Here is an 18045-nt window from a genome sequence, read left to right as displayed (position 1 = left end):
ATTGAAGCCTTGATTGTAAGGTTGAAAAGTTTCAATCACAAGGTGGCAATTTAGTTGCCAACTCTTATAGCATGGTTCAACACTCAGTGCTGCAGTGCTGGACATATTCGACCAAGCCTGGTGTGAGTTCTCATGACTACCCATGTTCAAGCTGCCGCTAGATACTTGGTTGATAAAGTCACTGAAAATGAAATTTGGTCATCGAAAGAGTCATGAAAACGATGCACATAAGGCTTGTAGCGTGCTCACTTGGTATATCCTCAGTCAAAACACCTTGTGTAGAGATGCTGACAGAAGTGCAGCAGAAGTGTGGATTGAGGAGACAAAAATATAAACTGTTCAAGTTCCACATATAACAGACCGATAATAAATCATCGTTATGCAAGAACTCTGGCAAAAGGGGCAAGCCGCACTCCCCACGACGAATGCTATAAAAACAGTACTGTTATTGCAGCAAAATTGCCTATAGCTCTATTGTGAAAGATCATGCCAACTGAATAACCAATATAAAAGCATCAAGTTGCTCCAATAAAAGCCTTTGTTACGCTACACACCAGACTAGAATGTAAGGTCTAGGTTGTTTTGTAGCCAAGATGCCCACAAGCAATGCTTAAAACATGTAAACACTTGGAAGTAACTGTGATTAAACTGCTGATTAAACTGATTAACACTTCACAGCTGGTATCGCAATGTTGTTTTCTGTGCCACAGAAAGATTCTAGCACATGGGGGCCACAATTCTCCTAGAGGCCAACACAGACACAGGGTGCCAGCAAGCATGGACTAAAGATTTTTCCATATGCATTGATGTAGTCTACCACATTTGGTTTTCTTGAGGGCACAGTCATATTTGGGGTAACAATTTTCTGCCTGAATATTCATCGCAGGGAGCACTGCAGCCAGCTAAAGTGAGTTTCTTGTTCACACCTTGCCAGTCATGTAGACTTGGCCCATTTTTCTAGGCACATTTGTTGGATTCAAGAAAGAACACAGAGTAACTTAAGAACTTTATTCCTTCTAGATTTAAGGCATGGGCCAGGTGTTAACCATTGTTTTAAAAATTTTACCAAACCGGGAAAGATTCTTTCTTGAAAGTCTTCTCATATCAGCTTGATACAGTCCCTGGCTTACTATGGGTGCATGTGCTGTGGCTTTTTTTTAGTCTATTTAAAAGGTCATTTTCCTTTTGAGTGTTTCAGTCGCAAGAAAATCACAAATATATTTTCATTTCAGCAACCTTTGTGACATGCCAGCTGGTCATCCGTCCGAGCCATGACGAACCCGTTCTGTTGTTTACGCAGATTCTTCTATCCTCTGCGACAGCGATGGCCGGCGCCCTTCAAGATACGACCGGCAGCGTCACCCCTACACTACCTTTCATACTCTGTGGAGACTGCATAGACGGACCACTGCCTCAGCTGGATTCTTGGGCAAGCCTTCACCGGAAACCAGCGCACTCAAATTCCGTTCCACCCGACTACTTAAACACCCTCCTGCCCCGGGATGCTTTCAGTGGGCACGCCAGCTGGTCATCCATCCGAGCCATGACGAACCCGTTCATGTTGTTTACGCAGGTTAGTAACACGTACCCCTCCGTCAAAACGTCTCACCGCTGTCTAGTCCAGCTGGCGTGCCCTTCCAGCGTTAGTACTGTGTGCATGTTCATTAAAAAAATTTTGCTTGCGTTGCTGCTGCTCAGTGGGGATATTGAATCCAATTCGGGGCCCACTACTGAACAGTTGCTCAGGGAAATTCTTGATGGACAAAAGAGTATACAGAAGCAACTAAACACCATTGAGTCTAAACTTGAGAACGTGGAAACCATAGCAGCCAAATATTCGGAACTCGGAGCACAATTTGAGAACATGCAAAGAACAATACAGAATCTAGAACAGAAACTAATTGATTTAGAAGATAGGAGCAGACGAAACAATCTATTAGTCTTCGGCTTTAAAGAAGATGTGAACGAGGCACTGGATTCGCTATTGAGCACATTAAATGAAGAATTATTTCTAAAGCACTTAGGTGTTCAAGTATCTTCCCTTGAAAGACTGCATAGGATGGGCCGTAACCAGGCAAAGAAGCACTGCCCTATCATTCTAAAATTTATAGACCACTGAGAAAAAACAACCGTGCTGAGGAACTGCCACAAGCTCAAAGGGCAAAATATATCAAATTCAGAAGATTTTTCAGCAGAGACGCGGCAGATAAGGAAGCACCTCTGGGACAGCACAGCTGACGATAGGATAGCAGGTGCCAAAGTAAGGCTTCAGTACGACAAGATAAAGGTTGACAATCAAACGTACCTAAGGGACAGCGCTCAAATGAAATGCATACCTGTCACCTTCCATCGAGAAAACCCTAAAGGACTGCAATGACCCCATTCCTTTGTTAAAAAAGAAAAAAAAAATGTTTCGATGTCTAAACATAAATGCTAGGAGCATAGTAAACAATATCGCCGAATTAGAGAGTATTCTAATTGCCCACAAACCCCATGTTCTAATAATAATAGAAACCTGGTTGCATAGTGATATCACCGACTCTGAATTAACGCCTCGCGGTTACGGAATCTACAGACATGACAGGGGGGATTCCCGCGGCGGCGGCGTTGCAATTCTCTTCCAAGAAACGTTGAATGTTACTAGGATGCCTGATATTACAGGAATTGAATGTGTTGTAAAAATTTTTGTTGACGAGTGTAATCTAATCGTAGGAGGGTTCTATTAGCCTCCGAATTGCGACACCACCTTCTTTGAAAATCTTAACGAGTTCTTGTGCGCCTATAAGAATAAGCGCTGCGGTATGCTACTTGCGGATGATTTTAATGTTCCTTCTTTAAATTGGACTAACGATTTCCCTGAGCCCCTCTCAAGTGCTTCTGAACCTTTCGTAGATATAGTAGTGCTTCACAACCTTTCACAGCTTGTCAAAGAACCTACCCGCATTCAAAACAATACACTATCAATTCTGGACCTTTTCCTTGCAAATACTGCCGTAGTCCGCCGCAACCCACAAATTCAAGTTTTCGAAGGTATATCGGATCACAATATGGTATACCTTACGTTCAAAGTGAATTTTGCTCCACAGATTGAAAAACAAGAAAGACTTGTTCCAGATTTCTCCCGTGCCAGTGATATTGATGCATTGGACGCCCTAGATGGTGCTTTTCCGGAATTTCATACCATGTGTGTATCAAACGAGCATTCTATTGATGAAATATGGGGCTACTTCAAGTTCCTGGTTCTGAAATGTGTTCGTGATTTTGTACCTGTGAAATGAAAAGTGCTGCGGAAGCGCAATCCCTGGGTAACAAAAGAAATAGTACGAATAGAGCGGAAACTGAAAAAGGCAAGAAAACAACTCAAGCAGCGCCCGACTGTTCCGTAAGCGATCGGCTTCTCGGCTTGCGTACATTATTAGCTGATAAAATAAAAAAGCAAAAGAATACTATCAAAAAATAACACTAAAAAAATTTATCGTCTCATCCCCAGGAAAGTTCTGGCAGCACTTATCGCCAAAAAATAAAGCTGCACTCAAACTCTGTATTGGTGACACCTTTTTAACCGACAGTGCCGAAACCGCAGACGCGCTCAGCCGATATTTCTGCTCAGTGTTTACGCATGACGACGGTATCAGCCCACAGTTCCCTAGCTATGAACACATTCTGCCGATTGGTGATGCCACAATTACTGAGGAAGGTGTGTTAGCACTTATGCTCAACCTCAACGCTAAAAAATCGCCCGGAGCTGATGGAATCCCGAATGCGTTTCTTTCCCGGTACGCCAAATGGTGTTCAAAGTATTTAACCCTAATATTCGAGAAATCACTGTCATGTGCAGAAATTCCAACCGACTGGAAGTACGCGAAAGTCATCCCCATACCAAAAACAGCGAATCCGTCTCTCCTCACATCATACAGGCCAATATCTTTACTATGCACATGCGCAAAAATCCTCGAACACATCATTTTTAAGCACATTTCCGCCTTTCCTAACGACAACGCAATAATTGACGCAAGACAACATGGTTTCCGGCGAGGTTTTTCTACTGTAACTCAGCTCGTAGAAACAGTTCATGACTTAGCGACAGCTTTAGATAGACAAGGCCAAATAGACTTAATATTTCTTGATTTTGAAAAAGCATTTGACCGCGTCTCTCACTCCAAACTATTTCTTAAACTAAAACCCATTTTAAGGAACGACGCCTTAGTTAACTGGATTACAGCATACCTTTCATTACGCAAACAAAGTGTTCAGCTCAACGATGCAGCTTCAACACCCGCAACTGTAGACTCGGGCATTCCACAGGGATCAGTGTTAGGGCCGCTCCTCTTTCTTATCTTTATCAACGACGTCATCAGTGACATACGCGTCAAGATAAAGCTTTTTGCAGATGTCTGCATTTTGTACAACGAAATACGCAATTCAAATGATCAGGAAGCTTTAAACACCGCGCTGTATGCAATACAAACCTGGTGCTCAAAATGGCAGATGAGTATTAACCTCAAAAAGACTGTTGCAATGACCATTACTCGCAAAAAGAATCCCTTAACCCCTACTTATAGCATTAACAACCAGTCTTTATCAGTCGTGTCCGCGTACAAATACTTGGGAGTAGTATTAACATCAGATCTTAGGTGGAATGAACATGTAACATACATTTATAATAAAGCAATGAAGAAACTAGGCTTTTTAAGGCGATCAATAGGAAACGCTTCACCTGAAATAAAACTCTTAGCATACAAAACATTCATCCGACCCATTCTAGAATACACTGTGATTGTCTGGGATCCGCACACACTAACCAACATCACTAAAATTGAGAAAGTCCAAAGAAAATCAGCCAGGTTTATTTTCAATTCGTACAGCTGGCGCACATCCCCATCATCTCTTCTAGAAGCTGCAGAACTGGAAAACCTTGCAGTAAGGCGTTACCGAGACAGAATGAATTTTTTTTCTTACTGTATAAAAATCAATTAGGAATAGATAGAACAGCATATATTCTACCGGCTAGTCACCGTTGAACGCGCTCTTATCACAACAAAAAGGTTAGAGATTTTACCTGCAGGACTAACGCATTTAAAAATTCTTTTTTCCCGCGCACGATTTCTGGATGGAACGCACTACCTGCCACAACTGTCGAATGTCCAACGGTTTCATCCTTTCTTTCTGCACTTTGTGAATAAACCATAGCGTTCATCTCTCGTTTTTACTAATCAAATCATGATTGTGAAAGGTTTCTCTTATGTTGTTTTTTATGCAGATTCTTGTTCAGTGTCTGTTATCTTGTTTGATCTTATTTCATATATGTTTTTTGTTATTTCAAATGCCTACTCCTGCCTAAGGCCTGGTAACAAGGCTGGCAGTACTTGTAAAATAAATAAATAAATAATAAAATTACAGAATTTCTTTACATATTGCAACCAAGCTTATTTTTTAAACACATGCCTTTCTTGCAGCATGAAAAAAACATCTTAGATGAAACAAGGCAAAAATGGCTGCTTTTGCATTTGTATGATATTCCATCTGAGAGGGGTGAAAAGTAATAAAATGTTCTACTTTCATAATTTTTCTACCATGTGTACAAAATTTCTTAATAGGAATGAAGCAAATTCACTTTTTGCACTAGCGTATTACAGAAACAAAAAAGACGAACAGCTTTGAAGGGGGTCCTCAGAGGAGCCCAGTCCGTGCGTGTCTCCTTTTCTAGCGCAGCCGTCACTGCACATGGCTGTGAGTACAGCTGAGCACGTCTGCAGCCCGCGCACCCTGTTCTATAGGGGAACTGCTGCGTGTAGAAAGGGTGGACGTGCTGATCTTCCCACGTGTTTAGTATTGGGGGTTGCATAATCTGTAGTTTCGGAGATGCATTGAAGTGAGAGGCAGACAAAGCGTTCGCCTCCACTGCCGGCACTTTTCATGATAGTGTCGTCCCACTGCATGTAGCAGTATCAAAGAGGACAGAGTGGATGCAAAAGCAAGGCTAGGTTTTCTTCATACTACCTATGCGAAGGTACCGTTGACACACCGTGCAACCATATCTTTGGTCGCAGACTCTCAAATTCAAAATTTTTTTTTCTCATTCAGATTTGATTTTTCTGACTGCAGCCCTTTTCGTGGGAAAACAATCCATTTGCAAATGTACTTATTTGACTAAAAGGTGGAATCACAGTACAACAAACCAAATTGCTGATATTGGTGGATTTGTTATGTTGGGGTTCCTTTGTACATGCCTCCAGAAAAAGCCGACCATCGTCTGCTCACACTCCACCGTGCCCGCCCGTGTAGGAATAAACTTAATTTTGGTTGGCCATGATGCTTGTCGGTGTAGTAGCTGTCGTGTGTCCACCCATACACATTTTGTCGGCGACCCGAAAATCTCAAAGAAAAGCTGTATTTTGCTTATGTGCATTCACTAATCAAATAAGTATGTGTTTGCTAGGATCCCCATAATATTCAGTTAGCTGGTATGCTTAAAAATGTTCAAAATATGGCAGTTAGATTTGTAATAGGAAGTCATACTAAAAGGCTTGTATTACTGATAGTAAGAGTAAGCTGCAGTGGCAGGATTTGAAAGACTAGGAAATCTCTTCAGTTAAGTTGTTTCACAGCATAGACTGTTCCAAACATGTAGAGATAGAGAAATTCATATCAGGCTATCATCATACCTCACAAGAGAGAGATTAGACTACGAAGGCTTATTAATTTCCTTTTACTTATAGGTGATGCCTCACATTGTTTTTTCCTTGGACCAAAGTGACTGCAAGGTTTTTCCGCCTGCAAATGTTTGCATAGTGTTCAAAGATAATTCCCTCCCTGCTTTGTGTGCTTGATTTGAATGTAAGTTACATTACACAGAATGTATACCCCCCCTGCAATGCCAGGACAGGCTAAGCAGGAAAGGATTTTGGAGCGAGCAAAAACGGCATGTGCAATAAAGATATGCGTAGATGTCCCGTCGGTGTTGCTGTCAAACAAGAAATTGTGATATCGAGATACTGAGCAAAATAACTAAATGTCTGCTTGCCAAACTATAGCTGCCATTTGCACCTTGATTGTGACTTAGCTCCCAAAAGAAGTTTTCTTTGTTTTGTCTTGTTCTTTTTCTGTTAAAATGTACTTTTTGTTTACTTTCGTTTGGGTTTTTGTAGCTATATCATGTGCACATGTGACCAATAATGCCGTGTGAAATTTAGTGGTGGCTGGCATTTCTCACTGCCTGTCGTTTGTTCAATGTGTGTACTAAAGTCAATAGAGCACCAACCAGTATAAACCAGTGTGTCGAATTTGTTTTCTTGCTTTAATATGAATGATCTGACTGGTTATGTGCCCAAATAAACAATTAGAAAATGAAAATAAAGTTCATCAGAACATGTCATTCGTTTTACTTATAGTTACCCTATTTCAACTGCAGAACCCACATGTTCAGGCATGTAGATTTAAGTAGAACAAGTCTTTTTGCGATTCTTAGTTCTGAACAGGTGAGAGCAGTGCTAAGGACACAAAGTGAGTCCACATAGATAAATGGCATGGTGCACTGTGCACTGACTGATAATTGATGTGTTTTTGCAACAGACAAGCAAATAAATATCCAGTAACGCCTTGTCAAAGGCACGCAAGCACATAAAAAAGCAGGGGGTGGTCACATACAAATGTGCTGTGGTTGTAGGTTTGTTAACAAGCATGCCACTTTCCTGTAACTTCAGAAAACAGGTGCTGTGCTGACACATTCATCTTTTTTTGATGTTGTTATTTTTTGGGATTTGGTTAGTTTCTGGGTTAATGGTTGCTGCTTTCGTTAACATGTTGCACTTGTGAAATTTGGGCCATCATCTGCACTGTTTACAGTGTATGTATCCTAATGGTCTCATTATAGTGGTGCTTAATCGTGAAGGTTCATTCAAATATAGACTTGTCTGCTCTACATCATTTCGCATTAATAGAGCATCCCATCTGCCCGATGTAGGCACGGCCTTATGATGGCAGCAGACTACACAACGCTTGCGGCCTAGCTCACTAGATGCATATTGTGCTTCAAGCCACAACCAACCTTTTCCTTTTTTTTGGCTTCTGCCTTTTGTTCCAGCACAAAACTCTCCTAGCAAGGGCCTGAGAAAACAATGATTTGTGCAACTAAATTAGGCATGAATATGGAATATAATCAGTGAATGAGAAAGTAAAAAAGTGGTTGTAGTTGTTTCGTATGCATTTGTAATTTCCATGGGTAATTGCGTAGCTGGTCCCTACGGGTAAAATGTTTTTTTTCTGTATGAAACATGGAGAGATTTGCTCTGATGAGAAAAAAAGACTGAAGCCAGGAAAACAAATAAATTCGTTTGTTGCGTGCAGCACAATTTGCAGGCGGTGCACTGTGCAACGGAGGTTATGTACAGTCTGCCATTCCCATCCAGTCATGCTTGCATTGCATAGACACACATTGTAATAATTTGAGATTGAGGCTAATGAAGTTTGTGTGCAACAACTGTCATCCGCACATTGTGATGCACTGCAAAATAAATTGGTTTGTTCCTGTGTTCTTCAAAACTCGTAGCCAGAAATTATGAGCAGGCGTACATAAGATAATTAAGCTTTAGAAGATTAGCACGAATAGAACAAATGCATCAGTCATTCTCAGTTACATTGCACGAAGAATTTGTTTTTGAAATGATGTCACTTCATGTCACTACGTATTGTATCTGATTTCTGTTTTCTTATTAAAGCCAGAGTTGAGGTTCGGCGCTTGCGCCCTGCATGTTTTTGTCTTCGTTTGCTTCTGTGGTGCCATTACACCAGAATAAATCCATGACAGGAGCTGCCAGTCTATGCAGTTATACTACATTGGGCTCAGTACGGCTGGTGGCCTGAATGTGACGAGTTCAAAACAGCAGTAAGAACTTCAGAAGGGCAGAATTTTGTGTCAGTTCGGGGTGCATATTACGGTATGGTGAAGCAATAGATGGAACAGTGTGAGGCGAGACAGGTGAAAAAGTGCTACAGACAACGGTGAAAGTTTACTGGAAAGTTTCACTGCAGCAGGACAATGCGTGCATTATCCTGGTGCAGCAAAATTTGCCAATGTTCATATTTGTCAGTAGCACTTGCCCATCTATATTACACTACACCGTACACTAATAGCAGTAACAACAGCAACCAACTGACCCGAGCAATAATCAAAGCCCACAGAATTGCCAAATTGTAGAAGAAATGTTTCAGTGTGACACATGTTTTGCTAACTGACAAGTAAGCCTGCAAAACGTTGATCAGGTGTATTTTTCATGCACATACATTTTGTTGTAGAACTGCTTCCTGCTTTGGTTTTTTTTATGGCTTTAGGAAGCATTTTAAGGTGCGTAACTGTTTGTCTGTTCTATAATGAAATCTGTTGTCTGCCAGCACTATGTGTCATTACTGTATAAGCGCTTACTTTGCCAGTGTCCTTCGCACTGTTCCCAACTACATATGAATAACCAAATAACCATTTCTTTTTAATTTTCAGATTATGAAGAGAATACTCTTAATATGTATTTCATTAGAAAAAGTTTCTCAATTTTAGGAAGAAGTCCAGCTGGCCCCAAGCCTGGTGCGAAACGAAGAAATGGCACTCCACATCAATTCATGTTTACGTGTCGTCATAGTCAGTCTGAATTTTTGGTTCTTCCTATTGAATTCCCAAGAAAGGTACCAACTCTCATTCATTGAAAAGAAATTTTTGCACTTGGGGACGCAGCCATGCACAAAGCCTTTGAGCTCATTATTATCTTTATTTTTTAAAGAAAGTGCAGCTCCTGTGTGGAGCAATAGGTTGAATAAGACGAGGGTAAATGAAAACATGGCGACATTGGCCATCAACAGTTGTCCAACAAAGGAAGTCTCATGCTGGAGCGAACATCTTTGCAAGGGAACCAAATGGCTCCAGCCTGAGACATTTGTTGTTCAACCTGGCAAGTCTCCTTGTCGAAATGTTTTCTCTAGCCTGAGACCTATATTCGTTCCACCACCCTCGACCAACAATACACCTATACATTTGGCAACCAATGGCAAGGTAACAAATTCACATTCAAAGAAAGAGAAGGTAGTGTGCACCCTGGAAAGTAGCACGAACAGTATTTTATTTACTTAATCAAATGCAGGTTTGCTATCCAATTACTTTCTTTTGATCCCCATTTTATAATTGGACAGCATGGTTCCTCAGGGAGAATAATAATTCGAAGCTCACACAATTTTGCTCCTTTATGTCCGTTAAATCCGTCCTGGTTGCTACACTGTCAGCCCTGTCTGCAATTGCATTGCAGTGTTTTGAGCATGCATCCCACTTCAAAACAATAGTTAGGCATCTACCTCAGAATGTCTGCTACTGCGTTGCAGCATGAATTTTATACCTAGGTGGTGACTGTGATGCCATGTGCTTTTTTACTAAGACCAATATGCTATTTGACAATATGCTATTTGAAGCTCGGGGAATGACACAATTGGAGGCCAATGTGATAAGGATTTGATTTCCGAAAGCAAGGCACTTAAACGTGAGAAGGCATGACTAATTTCGTCTAAAAATGCTGCTATTAGATATGATCAGGGAAGGTACTTGTTCGTGGCTGCATTTGCAACATGTTACATTGCTGGCTTTATATATTGCACTGGGTGCAGTGAAATGTTGCTGCTTGCACAATATTCAACTAAACACGGTAGCCATGCTAAAGTGTCCATGCAGAACACAACTCATCCACTATGATGGTCTACAGTGGAATCTCGATAAACAAAAATCGCTTAAGCGAGACTGCTGCTTAAACAGGACACCATCCTGGTAGTTGGTTGGCTCTCTGGAATGTCTCTCAGTAACTAGAATGCGTGGTAAATGGAACCAATTTCCCTGGCCCTTTGAGGCTCCATTTAAAGAGCGCCCACTGTAAATATATAGAGGGGATCCTGTTTGGAAGTTTCGCAAATCTAGTCGTAAACAAAACCGCATTTCAGTGGGAGCAAAATTCAAAAGCACCCGTGTACTTAGACTTAGGTGCATGTTACAGAACCTCAGGTTGTCCACATTAATCCGGGGTTACTCGCTACGGCATGTCTCATAATCAGAAGGTGGGTTCTGGTTCGTAAAATACGATAATTTTTAATAGCTTGCTCTGAAATACAGCCCAATAACTACACTAAATTATGTATCTTGTTTGTGTGACGAGTCCCAATTTCTTAATTTAGTACTTTGACATTTATCATATTTGTGTGCTAGTCCATGCAAAATGCCACTGATCGGTCTCATTATACAAGCCACTGTTAATTTGGAATGGCTTATTCAAGCAACTTAAACTTACAGCACAAACACCTAAGACGGACCACAAAAGGAAGATACGACACACACTGGCGCTAACTTCTTTATTTCTTTGTCGTCGATGCAATCCCTAGGCCACACAACCGCGCAGGCACTCAGATTACATTACAGAGATCTGCCAAATTATCGCGTACGCAAACGTAGGAAGTCAAATTCAGATGGATGCAGGGACAAAGATATCTCACTGATGCAATTAACACCTTGCCTTTTTATGTGGTAGGCCTCTAAGGCAAGCCGCGCATGCTCATTCTTGCTTTTTCCAAGAATTGACGTCCCATCAAGTTGTGCCTCACAATTGTTGCAAGAGTTTATATGCGCACCAAGGTGCGCTCTATCTACATTTTTGTTTACTTTTGCGCATGTTCCCCGAGTCGCTCATTGACGCAATGCCCTATCTAGCCAAGCTATGTCTTACCACATGAGAGTGGAATGGTATAAACCACGCCGACAGCGCGCGACACGTATGAAGCAACATGCCGAATTTGGCATCCTCCTCTGCTCTCTCCGCAGATGCAGAAGCATAGCTTTAAAAGCTTGTTCGGCGCAGAAAATGCCAAAGGAACACTATGCCTGCAAGCAACTTTCCTGAGTTGATAGATGACCTTATGTGTTTAAGGGACCACGCAGGGAACATGTGCAAAAAGTAAACAAAAATGTAGATAGAGGTGTGCACCTTGTTGCGCATATAAACCCTTGCAACAGTTGTGAGACACGACTCGATGGGACGCCTATTCTTGGCAAAAGCAAGAATGAGCATGCGCGGTTTGCCTTAGAAGCCTACCACATATAAAGTCAAGGTGATAATTGCATCAATGACATATCTTTGTCCCTGCAGCCATCTGAATTTGACTTGCTACGTTTGCATATGTGATAATTTGGTAGATCTCTGTAATGTAATCTGTGCGCCTGTGTGGTTGTGTGGCCTAGGGATTATATATGCATCGACGATGAAGAAATAAAGTCAGTTAGCGCCAGTGTGTGTCGTATCTGCCTTTTGTGGTCCGTCTTAGGTGTTTGCGCTGTAAGTTTAAGTTCAGAATTATGTACCAACTAGGCTCAAATTAAGTATTACTGTTAGTCAAGCAAGCTCAATATGTAGTCTGTGCAAAAGTGTGGAGTGTCAGTACAAAGTAACAATCCAAACACATGGCTCTGTAGTTACAGTTCAGTATGAAATGAGGTAAGATTTCTTAGCATTTCTTACATTTACTAATTTCATTGTGTTAGGACATGTAGAATACTAGCAACCGGCATGCTTACAATATACGTTGTTCTTTTTTAAAATCCAGAAAATTGTTTTACTGGGGCAGAAATGTGCTTTCTTTTGGGCCCGGAAGTAAACAAATGTTTCTTACATTTGATGTCTCATAAATTTTCTTCACTGTCAGTGTGTGTCTCGTGCATTTTTCCTTTCAGCAAGTAGCAACTGCTCTCGAAGGTGTTTGCTGGCCTCGGAAGCACTGACGATAACTAGCATTTTCGCTAGGACGACTGTATAAAAGCTTTGCAAAAAGGGGCTCTGTGATCAGCGAAAGGAAAAAAATGAAGACGTGCGGTGACGGGTTCATTCGCCATTGGACCACGTGTGCGCGTGATTTGGTCGATTCAGCGGTGGCTCTGCCGTCGATTGGACCACGTGTGGCGAGCCCGCGGCGAAATGCTTCGTGGCGGTACACCGTGCCTTTGCAGCAGCAGACGGAATACCGCAGGCCAAAGTGTCGGACGCCGGCATTCGCTCTGAGCAGGTGCGACGCCTGCTCGGGTGGCAGCTCACGGACGGCTGAGTTCCCTTGAGCCTTGATCGCCGGCATTCGACATTTTGGCCTGCGGTGTTCCGTCTGGTGCTGCGTAAGCGCATGACCCGCGCCACCATGCATTTCGCTACGTGCTTGCCGCACCTAAACTAAAATGCCTTTAATACCTTCACAAAACTCCCATTGTACCTCCCAGTCAAATGGGGGTGAAGTGGGCGTATTAGAGAACCCCCGCTGTGTGCCCATTCAATGGGAGGAAAAAGATGTACAAAAGGGAATGCGCTAGAGGACAAGCAAAAAATGCCCATCTGGGTGTTCTTTGTTTACAGTGCGATTGCAATTGCGAATGAAATAATTACCACCGATCAGTACAATAAATGAGTCTGCGTACTTTTCGCCACGACGACCACTCATCAAGACAATAAATGAGCTCGTATTTTTGCTCAAAATTATGTGTCACCTCTGTGTCGTGTGGCAAAAAGCTTCGCTGGTCAACCACCTTCACAGAGTGAATGGCTCATGATTTTTTTTTCTTTTTTTGTGTGTGTACATGTGTAAGGCCCGAAACTAAGTGAGGCAGGATCCTGCCTACCAAACAAGCAAGAAGAGCCTGGTAAGACGCGCACGATGCTTGATGTAAACGTTTAATATACAACAGAACCCACGGCTGTGCATCTGTAATTGGAACCAATCTTAAACGCAGTGCCACAAAGACACCACTTTGTGTAACTTCCATTGTGTTTCTGGTTACTTAGGCAAATTACTTACTAAGCTACTTTATGTTTCAATATATTGAAAAGCCCACTGCTTGCTGCAATATGCAGTACTACCCTCAGCATAAGCTTTTGTAGCGACGCATTTATCGTATATGCGACGTTTATACTCGTGCAGCGTTTCTGTTTATGCGCAGCATAGGTCTCAACTGAAATATCATCCAATGATGGAAACAATTCATACAGATGTTAAATTTATCGCTAAATTGCAAAACTAAGAATTAGGGCTACAATCTTAAGAGCCAGCGTTTGTTCAATCTCGCGGTATACCACGGCCACTGTTGTTCCGAACGGCTGCGTGTGATCCCCTTGGCCGCCGTCTTGCCAACGGCTCAGTTCCAGCCGGAGGACGCCGCTGCCCATGACTGCAAATCACAAGAACTTTTTAAATACAAGAGCTTCTATTCACAAGTGTTGCCAACAACTTTTCCTAGAATGAAATGGGGAGCAGAGTACAATTAGCACTTTTTCCTGTCAGTGTAAAGGAGACTCAGTTAATGGGATACTGAACGTCCTTTCGGGCATGGCAAAAAAAAAAAAGAACAGTCCGCGGTAGCACAAACTGCCGTGAACAGCTCGGCCAAATTATGCAGGCGTACATGCGACATGGAGCTAGCAGAGCTCGAAGTCACATTTTTTTTTTCAAACTCACTCTATATTCAACAGAAACCTGCTCCCGCTACGTCCCCTGCTTAATATTGCTTATACGTGAGCGAATTAGGAACTGCGCAAGTTTGCCCAATGTCCTGGAAGAACTCATTGTGTGACAAAGTTGAAATTTTGAGAGAATGGGGAGCATTTTATGTGAGATGCCTATGCAATGTCTAAAAAAATTCCTTATAGTTACAGCGGTCGCAAAAAAAAAAAGCTGGTCTTTGACAGCGTCAACGGCCGTCATCTGCTATGTTCCTAATGTCGCTAGTGAACTGTATAGCAATGGAGATGAGACGCATGTTAAGTGCAAGCCGTGTCATGGTTAACATTTATGATGTAATTAGGAGCGTTGCAAATATTTGTTGGACCCTAGTTGTTTCGCTATTAACAAGTTTTGTACAAGGTTTCTCCTCTATCTTCGGTGGACTAAACATAAAGCCTCATATATTTGCCTCAAATTAGGGGTTACTTATGGGCAAGTTATAGGCGAACTTTCAAGCGTGTGGAATAATTACAGCCTCAGCAGTAAACTACTTATGCAAGAGACCTGGAGCTGTTCTGATTTAGGTTATCACAGCACTGCGATGCGTGCAAGACTAGTAGGCACTCGACTACCTATTTTATGAACCACGCTCGCTTCTATGTAGGCGCAGATGGTCATGTGTGCCTTTAAGTGCACAATATCGGACGCATTGTAGGCACATATAAGTACATCTGCGTGTATGTGTCTCCCGCTAACGCTATGTCCAAGAGAATACAGGAAATGAGCAGGCAGGATGGCCTTAATAAGTAAAGTCGCACTTTTGCTCGAAAGGCGATGCATCGATTGGGACAGCAAATTATGAAGGATGGGAGTTTTACCGGTCGCATAAACTTGGAAACGTTCACTTGCTCCCTTAAATAACAAACATGGCAGCATCGCGCACAGGCAAACATGAACACTTCACATTTCATAAGTACGGACATTGACACGGGGCGTGGCGTTTGTTACGGCGCTCGACGTTTCTGCGCATGCGCGAGTAGAGCGGGTGCGAAAGAGAAAATCTGGTGGCCTTGGCTCCACGAATATGTGACTGCGCAGGCACTACGAAAAGAAAGGGAGTTAACCGAGAGGCCCGATTTTTAGTAGTCATATCATAAGAAGGCAACAAACACTGACACCAAGAACAACACAGGGGAAATTACTTGTGCTTAATAAATTAAAATAAAGAAACGATAAATTAATGGAAATTAAAGTGGATGAAAAAGCAACTTGCTGCAGGTGGGAACCGAACCCACAACCTTCGCACTACGGAACACGTTTCTTAGCGCATGTTGTGTGTGTTTGTCCGCTAGACATGCTGGCATTGCAGAGTGCGGTCGAGTTTACGCTTCGCCACTGGTTGCCCGCGCGGTGAGGTAGTAGTGGGCACGACGCCCCATTTTGTGATCGTTCTGTCTGAAGGAGCAAGGTTCTGACTGGCGCTGTATAAGTCGCGGGTCGCTTTTTTTTTTTGTCGCAACGATAGCTGACGTTTTTTTTACAAGCACTGCTCCAGGAGGGCACATGTAACCGGCAGACGGAGACCTCAATAAAGCCCGTGGCGCAGGATCTCCAGGGCACCCGAGGGCAGGGGCGTGCTGTCATGTGCCGCCGACCAAAACAACTCCCGGCGCCAGAAATCATGCTTGATTTTGTCTAGAATGTCCTTAATTCACGCTCTAAAAGATATTTGAGCGCGAACATTGCTAAATCGGACTGGATTTCTGGGCAACGTCCATGCATCAGGAGTCACATATCGTAACGCAAGGAGCCCCACCGGGCACAATATTTCAAGGGCGTTTTGAAGGCGAGCGGGCTCGTCTCGGCATCTCGCGGAGGCCGCGGAATCTACGGAGCGCTTGGATTTCGATTCTGAAACATTGTGGGTATAAAGTTCTCATAACATTTTGATGCGAGAGGTCCATTGACATTTTCAAAGTCGTGCTTTAGATTTGCAATTCCGGAACTTTTTGGGTTTAATGCTGTTGCAAACATTTGACGCCAAAGGTGCATCGACTTTTCTAAAGTCGTACATCGGGCTATACAACGAGACAAGCCAAATCAACATACTATCAGACAAGTTGACAAAGCACGCAGCGAGGTCCGATGAGACAAAGCGTTGTGGTGGTTCATTTGTGCCGTCAGGTCACAGAAAAGAATATACACGTTTTTTTTCACCTGCGCCAAAGCATCCATGTCAAGACACTAAAGCCACCATTGTAACCAAGTTCTGATTTATTTTTCTACCTAGACTTTTATTCGCGAGGATATATTGAGCCTCTTTGTCATTTCTTTCTAATTTTTTTTTTTTGTTCTCGCAACCGCCGGGCTGCGGATCCAGCCAGAGCGCATGCGTTTTTCTCGTGCTGCATCGATATTATAACCGCGCGGCGCACTTGGCTGCGCGTTTGTTTTTCTCTGGCCGACTGCATTTTCGCCTGGCAGAGTTTTGGACGCTTTCTGGCTAGCAGACGAGAAAAAGAAACAATGCATAGTCGTTCGCCGCCAGCACTGCGGGGACTCGATGGATTGCAACGCGTTCGCTTGAGCGCAACCTCTCCGGAAAATTTTGTCTCGCCGTTGTAGGATACCGAGCAGTACGTGTATGGTTTTCTGTGGACCAAGCGTCACACGTTTTCTTCGATATTCCTTCGGTAGCACCACTAGGTGCCCAAAGTAGGCATTCGATTGTAGCCGACATGCTTTCCTTTGCGTTATTCTATTTCGCCGCCCCCCGCCCACACACACACAAAAAAGACGTTGTGGCGCAGCGAATTTTCGCATGGGGAAAGTTCGATTTTGTTACTTCTTTTGCGGAAAGTAATGGGCGACGGGACGCTTCAGTTGCCGGATACTATTTTATTATTGCGATGGCAGCTCTATGAAGACTCCAGGCGCATTCCTGCCGTTGCCCTCATGTTCCATATAAATAAAGGCCAAGGGCGATAACATCGTGACCGCGCGCCGCATGCTCTATGTGCGAGTGAAAACGTGCGGGGGGGGGGGGGGTAGGGGAGGGGTTGAGCCGACGATGGTGGCTGCGTCTGGTGTGCGCAAGAGAGAAAAGCGGGGAGGAAGCGCGCCGCCTTCCGTCGCACGCAATACATTTTGGGAGTGGAGCGAAGGGGGGGGGGGGGTGCTGTGATTTGTGAATCTGTGGTTGCGCAACCTATTTATTTGCCTTGTTTGACGCATTATATATAGTGACTTTTTCTTGGGAACGTAGATTTATTGGTGACATTCGTATATTTAAATATCTTGTTGCGAGGTTTTGTGCATATGCTCAGTGAACATTGTTTCCAGTGACAATTTTTTGCCCTGTATCAAGCTGTATCTTCACATTTGTATATTCATTGTATCTTCGCATTTCTAATGTACGAAGGCGAGTCAAATGAAAGTGAGAAAACCCGCCCCGCGCAATAATGGTTCGGTTCATTATTTTCGAGGCGTGCGCGTAGCACATACGCATCTCATTTGCAAGTGACATGCAGAGGTGAGGTTAAATGTTCTTTA

General features: G+C 43.0%; 2 protein-coding genes across 5 annotated transcripts in view; one reads left to right on the top strand and one right to left on the bottom strand.

Annotated features, from left to right (window-relative positions):
- The window catches only part of LOC139056249 (uncharacterized), a 34355-nt gene extending 20874 nt beyond the window's left edge, over positions 1-13481 (top strand). For 2 of the 4 annotated variants that reach the window (XM_070534319.1, XM_070534318.1), the window contains exons 4-5: positions 1301-1573; positions 9551-11358. In XM_070534319.1, coding sequence (XP_070390420.1) covers positions 1301-1573; positions 9551-10117 — 840 coding nt within the window. In that variant the 3' untranslated portion in view covers positions 10118-11358. Of the gene's footprint in view, positions 1-1300; positions 1574-5456; positions 8804-9550; positions 11359-12745 lie in introns of those variants that run through there. The other 2 variants (XM_070534320.1, XM_070534321.1) reach the window with 2 other exon arrangements.
- A 190-nt stretch (positions 13482-13671) lies between these two features.
- Positions 13672-18045, bottom strand: part of LOC139055793 (uncharacterized) — a 42019-nt gene continuing 37645 nt past the window's right edge. Inside the window, exons 8-9 of the mRNA XM_070533341.1 lie at positions 14127-14221; positions 13672-13758 (exon numbers count right to left, since the gene is read on the bottom strand). Coding sequence (XP_070389442.1) covers positions 13672-13758; positions 14127-14221 — 182 coding nt within the window. The remainder of the gene's footprint in view (positions 13759-14126; positions 14222-18045) is intronic.

The sequence above is a fragment of the Dermacentor albipictus genome, chromosome 2 (genome assembly GCF_038994185.2).
Source record: "Dermacentor albipictus isolate Rhodes 1998 colony chromosome 2, USDA_Dalb.pri_finalv2, whole genome shotgun sequence".
NCBI lineage: Eukaryota > Metazoa > Arthropoda > Arachnida > Ixodida > Ixodidae > Dermacentor > Dermacentor albipictus.
The sequence above is the reverse complement of the archived record's forward strand: the minus strand, read 5'-3'. Positions and strand labels throughout refer to the sequence as shown.